This window comes from Neltuma alba, unplaced genomic scaffold (genome assembly GCF_004799145.2).
Source record: "Neltuma alba isolate B1F8T4 unplaced genomic scaffold, ASM479914v2 tig00011705_pilon, whole genome shotgun sequence".
NCBI classification, from domain to species: Eukaryota; Viridiplantae; Streptophyta; class Magnoliopsida; order Fabales; family Fabaceae; genus Neltuma; species Neltuma alba.
The window spans coordinates 851,424-857,175 of record NW_021636342.1 but is presented as its reverse complement, the minus strand read 5'-3'; the positions used below and the strand labels follow the sequence as shown (position 1 = coordinate 857,175).

At 36.2% G+C, this 5,752-nt stretch overlaps 1 protein-coding gene across 3 annotated transcripts; it reads right to left on the bottom strand.

Annotated features, from left to right (window-relative positions):
- Nucleotides 1-2,261: 2,261 nt before the first annotated feature.
- Nucleotides 2,262-4,914, bottom strand: LOC114717070 (triacylglycerol lipase 2-like). Of its 3 annotated transcripts, none has more exons than XM_028902153.1 (9): nt 4,726-4,914; nt 4,498-4,608; nt 4,274-4,414; nt 3,963-4,073; nt 3,749-3,892; nt 3,627-3,667; nt 3,211-3,290; nt 3,047-3,142; nt 2,262-2,699 (listed from the first exon to the last, which is right to left on the bottom strand). In XM_028902153.1, exons 1-9 carry the CDS (start codon nt 4,906-4,908, stop codon nt 2,377-2,379), a joined length of 1,230 nt encoding a protein of 409 aa, XP_028757986.1. In that variant the 5' UTR covers nt 4,909-4,914; the 3' UTR covers nt 2,262-2,376. The 3 variants fall into 3 exon arrangements, with proteins under 3 accessions (XP_028757986.1, XP_028757988.1, XP_028757987.1); XM_028902155.1 differs by having other exon boundaries at nt 2,441-2,535; XM_028902154.1 differs by having other exon boundaries at nt 2,453-2,569.
- Nucleotides 4,915-5,752: the final 838 nt, after the last annotated feature.

Below are 5,752 nucleotides of genomic sequence, written 5' to 3'. Positions count from 1 at the left end.
CACAGAAGCTTTTACTGATCATTGTGAAACTTCTCGAGGATTAATTAATTATTAATCACACCACAAATCAAAACCCCAAATGGGCATTTTAGTCATTGCAATAGTCTCTTCCCTTCTTGACATGGTAATTTAAATAATTAAATAGTCATAGTAATTTTTATTTAAAGAAAGAGACTTTGGTCTCATTTTGTCAAATGCAACTTCTTTCAGAACATTTCCGCATGTGGGATTCCCTTGCCTAAAGACCAGGTCCAAGTGAAACAAACAGCCAAATTAAACACAAAACTATCTACAATCACTCAAAAAAATAGTAAACTCACTCCCTTTAAAACCCAACTTTCCTCTCCTCTTTCCTTCATCATCATCAGCTTCTTCCGGCATTAATTAATTGGAAAAGCTCAGAAAATGGCGTTCTCAAAACGGGTGATTGCGTTTGGCTTCGTGGCACTTGTGGCCTGCATGTGCTTGATGAAAGCAGTGGAGGCTAGCGACGACAACGCCGACTCGCTTCATGCGTTTCAGCGCACCATTGAAGGACACTTCAACGTTGTGAAGAAGGAAGAAGAGTTTGATGACCCCCCAGAAGATCAACTCAACTATGATGAAACTCACAATCCAGATTTCTATGTTGGTCATAACAATGTCGAAGTATTGGGACACTGAGTTCATCATCTGAGTCACAACCAATGCCGTTCTTCTTCTTCTTCTTCTTCATCCTCATCATGTTTCTTACAAGTTTCCTTCCTGTGATCACATCTCAGTTGATCCTTATGCCCGTTCTCTTCTTCTAAATACACAGCTAAGGAATTACAAATATCTACATTCTCCTTATTCTTGTACTAAATGTTTTACATCAGGGAACATTACTTTAAATAAAGGTTTTCAATTTCTCCTTGGAACAGTTTTGTCTTTTCTTTGATATAGGTACCCTTTGTAACGAGTTCACTATCAAATGTCGTGTCTAAAGCTATCAGCTAAAGAATATTACAGTTATGTCTCTCTGTTAAATTTTGAACGAGTGGATTTTACTTGAACAGTTTATCCTTTTGCTTTATTTTTGGATCTTTCTTCCTGTTTCATGCGTACAGCAACTTGGTGAAGCATAGATGCAATTCAAATGACTGAGCCGTATTTATCAGTGTTATTCTCATGAATTTTATTGTGTTGCGATATTGGCTACAAAAATTTTTAGCAGGAGCCAATAGTTCTAAATAATTAAGAAATGTGTTTTTAGTTATTACCTTCCGTGGTAACTTGTTTTAGTGGCCACAAATTAGAAGGGTTCATCCTCTAAATGTAACTGAAAAAATCATTCGAACACTATTTTGTGAGTTTTGCATGATATTAAAGATTTTGAAACCTTATATTTTGTCAGAATTTTACATTAACGGATTACAAATGAGTGAGTTTGAATCAGAATGAAAAATCTATCACCAACTAATGAATGGGTCCACCTATGTGGATTATAACACGTTAGCCGTGATGATTGCAACATGGAAAGAAGGAAGCATGGCTCTGTAATGAAATTCATAATCACCAAATGGAGTTTTTGCACAACAATATCGGAGCTTCAAAGAAGGATTTAAATACATTTTCCCCCCCTTTAAATGACATATTTGCTAATCATTATTTGCAGAAGACTTGGGATTATCATTTTCTGCTAGTACTGTCAAATTCATTACACTAAGGTCTTGTGTTTTGCTCTCTTGTTCATAGTTTACTGCAATATTTACCGTCATTACATGAACAGATTTCCTGCTTATAGCGATCATATCAGTTTGGACTTCTGATTTTAAAACATATTCATATGATATCAGAACTTTTTAAAACAGCATTTCAATCTCATCAAAATTGAATTCCGTGCAAAGACTTGTGCTTTGTCTACACGTTGAGCATAAAAGGGGTATCGTGTCAACAACTACGTCAGAGATCATGGAAGCTATAACATTTGAATTGTATTACATATCATAGAGAATCACAGAAGCCTAAATATTTGAATTGTAGTACAGAGGACGGAAAATGCAAGACTAGTTAATCATTTAATAGGAACTAGATTTGGTTTTGTTGAACTTCTTCCTCCTTTTCCCTAATCTGCACCAGTCTAGTTTGGCCCTGAATAAATCGTTGTTCATTAATGATCTTTTTATACTATTAAAAGCCAAAAACTGATCAGTCAATCAAAGAATTGCATTTTAAGAAATAAAAGCACAGTTCCATAAAATCTGCAGTCTGCACAAAAGAGAAAAGTTGGAATTTCTTTTTTCTTATAAATGATATCAGTATCTTTTGTGTAATCATACTACAAAGTCTGCTGTGTTTTTCAGCTCTATGAGACAGAGAGGGAACCTCCTGAAGTGTTTGTATAGAGCATCCTATTCAGGACGTCATTTTAAAGAAAGACATAAGAGGATCATATATATCTTGTTTGGCATTGTGACCCATAACATAATCTGCATGAGCATAATCATCCCTGTACTGCACTACAAGCTTATCTTGATGATGACCATCAAGGATTTCCAGAAGGCGTCGTACATCCTTCACATCAGAAAGAGCATCGGCCCCGCCATAACTGATGAAGAGAGGGAGGTCATTTGGAATTCTTGATATGTCATACACCGGAGGCAAGGGCTGTCCATAGTGTTTAATATTCTCAACTTTGTTCTCATAATCATACATTGCTATGGTTCCTTGTCTGATCACTGCATTAGCCATAGGATTAAAACTTACTTTCCCTCTAATTAGACCAACCTGTTCTTCTGTTGTTACCATTTGTTCCGTCTGAATTCTCAAATTCAAAATCTGTACTACCTTCATATTTGAAGAATTAGAACAAAATGTCGAGTATCCTAACAATTTGACCTCTAAATTATTGCACTCATTTAGCTATAGTCCCCAAAAAAGTAGCAAATGCATTATGCATGAATTATTCTTGAAAAGAACAAACTCCTCGTGTATTAGTCAAGTGAATCAAGAATGCCAAAAGGACCAAGCTGTGCATTCATTAATTCCAAGAATTAAAGCTAGCAATTCAAGGATGACAACTTACTCTGAGACAGATGAATCGTGTTCTTTGTTGCTGTTGATTGAGGTTCATGTTCCAGGAAAATGTTTACAATTGAACGGTTTACACAACAGTTGGGACCTGAAACCAATACATAATAAGGTCAGTATAGATCAATATAGCCAGCTAAATGGGAATATGCATGGTACCTGTGAAAGATGTTAACAAGTTGGTGCAGTCAATGCCTGGCTTCTTGCACAGGTCCTCAAGAAACTTTATAACAGCATCCCTGTTAAAACATTGGGGGCAAAAAAGTGAAGCCAAACAGATATCAAAACCAATCTTAACTTGTATTTCGATAATAAAATCACAAAATTAGTGATAACCACTTCCTTATTCTGATAAAACTATCCAACCAGTGAGAAAAATAGAAACGGGAGTTCAATCTTTGAATGATTTCCAGTGAATGTGTGATATCTGATTGGATTCTGATCTTATTCCACCCTCAAGGATAAAATTTTCTAGTTTAATGCCAGCAATATGATAGCATCCAACAAAACCACAGTACAGAGCAATAACAGCCACACAATTTCTTGCTTAAAAAGGTATATCTAGAGTTGCTTACCCTCTCAGATTAAATTCAAATACTCCCAATTTGTACAAAGACTGCTATGAGAAAACCATCCTGCAAGTTAGTTCCTTTGAATGTTAATCTTAATTAACACAACAATAAGTTTTAACAAGTACCTCTGCAATAAAGTTTTCAGCTGCGTTTCTAGCCAGTGGCGATGTCATCTGATTGACATAGGCAATGGGACTAAGCAAGGCGGCTGACCTCAACATGTTCGACAACTTAAACTTAGAAAAAGCAGCCAGTGCAATTAAAGTCCCCTACAGAGCAGTTTGTTACTTTGCTTCTTGATTGAAACAGAAGGCAAAGAAAACAGCATGTCAAGTTTACCTGTGAGTGTCCAATATAGTGCAATTTTTGTCTTGTTAAATGACGAACATACTGGATTGTTGCTGGAAGATCATAAGCAACTAACTCATCCCATGACCAATCCCAATAACCCTGAATAATTGAATTAATATAAGCATCAGATTCAAATAGGTGGAAACAGATAAAAAGAAAAACAACATTGATTAAAGGGCTTTTCAGATGAGTGGGTCAAACACACTTTTTCCCATCAATACTGCTTTGTAAGAAACATGTTAAACAAAAAGTTCTGAAACAAGAAGAAATTGAAAAGGCAGTCAGTAGGCAGAACTAACCGAGCCATTCGTGGCCAGTGATGTGTGTTGACGGCTATACTTGGTTCCACGAGTGTTAGAAAGCCATACATCAAACCCATTGTCTGCTAACAGGAATGCCAAAGAACGGCTTGGAGGTAACAATAGCCATGTTATAGCATCCTGCAGCCACAAACTTTGCATCAATTTCCATCATCAATGACAAAAAACAAGGCATAAACTTGCTTTTAAAAATTGATAATAACCATGAAAAGCCCGTGCTGTAGCAGAACTGGTGGCCTATTTCTCATTGACCCCCCTGATTGCCCCACTGGAATTCTCTGCATGTTTAGAACATAACCATCTCGAGTTGTCACCTGAAACGCATCAATCACACAAGAAACCCATCAGGAGGTGCTCTAAAATCTTACTAATTTTACGATGATGATCGGAAGAGAGAAACAGATGCAGAGAGGAATATGAATGTCAATTACCAAGTGTTCTTCACAAGGATAGCCCTGCGTCTTCACCATTGATGAGCAGACACCATCTCTGGGCGCTATCTCCATTGCAGAAGTAGTGATAGCTGATACCAATTCTGTTCGTGTTGTTTCTCCAAGAGATAACCCAGAAAAGAGAATAATGACAATGATTATTGCGAGCGAAGTCTCGGCCATGCTCTGGTTCCTGCTACATCTCTACCTTCTCATTATGACATTATTTATACACGGCTAAACAGAGAACCAGATAGAGACAGAAAAGAGTATTCACATGTCTTTTAAAACCCACCACCCTCCTTTTCAACAGATTCGCTTGTGGTTTAGAACAGGCCCTCTGTGGGGTCTTCCCGGTTTTCTTATATTAAAATTGATGATTAATACGCGAATGGTAAATCACGGCTGAATAGAACAGGCCGGTGTGGACCCCATAACAAGCCTTAATCATGTGCCTTGCAGACAAACGATTTTGTCATAGCTAGCTACTCTTTTGTCCCAGAGAGAGAGAGAGAGAGAGAGAGAGAGAGCTATGCATTTCACTGAGGAATAGGAAACTTGGCATGGATACCTATACGGGTTGAAGTATGAAGGCTTAGTAACTTATCTTCCATAAACTCGTCAATTAATTCTTAAACATATGATTTAAAATGCCTTCTTATGTAAATTTTTTTTTTTCCATATTGATTTTCAGCTATTACTGCTATATCGGGAGTTACTCCACGTATTGCTTGACGTAAAACAGATAGTGAATTTGTTTCTGTCTTTTGTTGAATCTTTTTTATGGTTCGATAGATAATTTAATAAGCTAATGATTTTTTTCTGTGTTTCAGAATACTCTAATCCTTGATATAAGACTTATTTAACCAATTTGATTAAGTTAAGAAAATTAGATAAGTTAATTAATTACAAGAATTATGATGTTTTTTTTCTAAAACATCATAATCATCTTTTTTTAATATCCTATCTCTATCTAACTTATTTGATTATGGTTGAAAAAGTATCTATAAAAATAATTTTAAAAAAA

Coding starts and splice junctions, on each gene's coding strand:
- LOC114717070 (XM_028902153.1), bottom strand. CDS start 4,908: ATGGCCGAGACTTCGCTCGCAATAATCATTGTCATTATTCTCTTTTCT. Junction 3,893..3,962: donor ACTATATTGGACACTCACAG/GTAAACTTGACA, acceptor ACTGCTCTGTAG/GGGACTTTAATTGCACTGGC. Junction 2,700..3,046: donor CACGATTCATCTGTCTCAGA/GTAAGTTGTCAT, acceptor TGGCTAATGCAG/TGATCAGACAAGGAACCATA.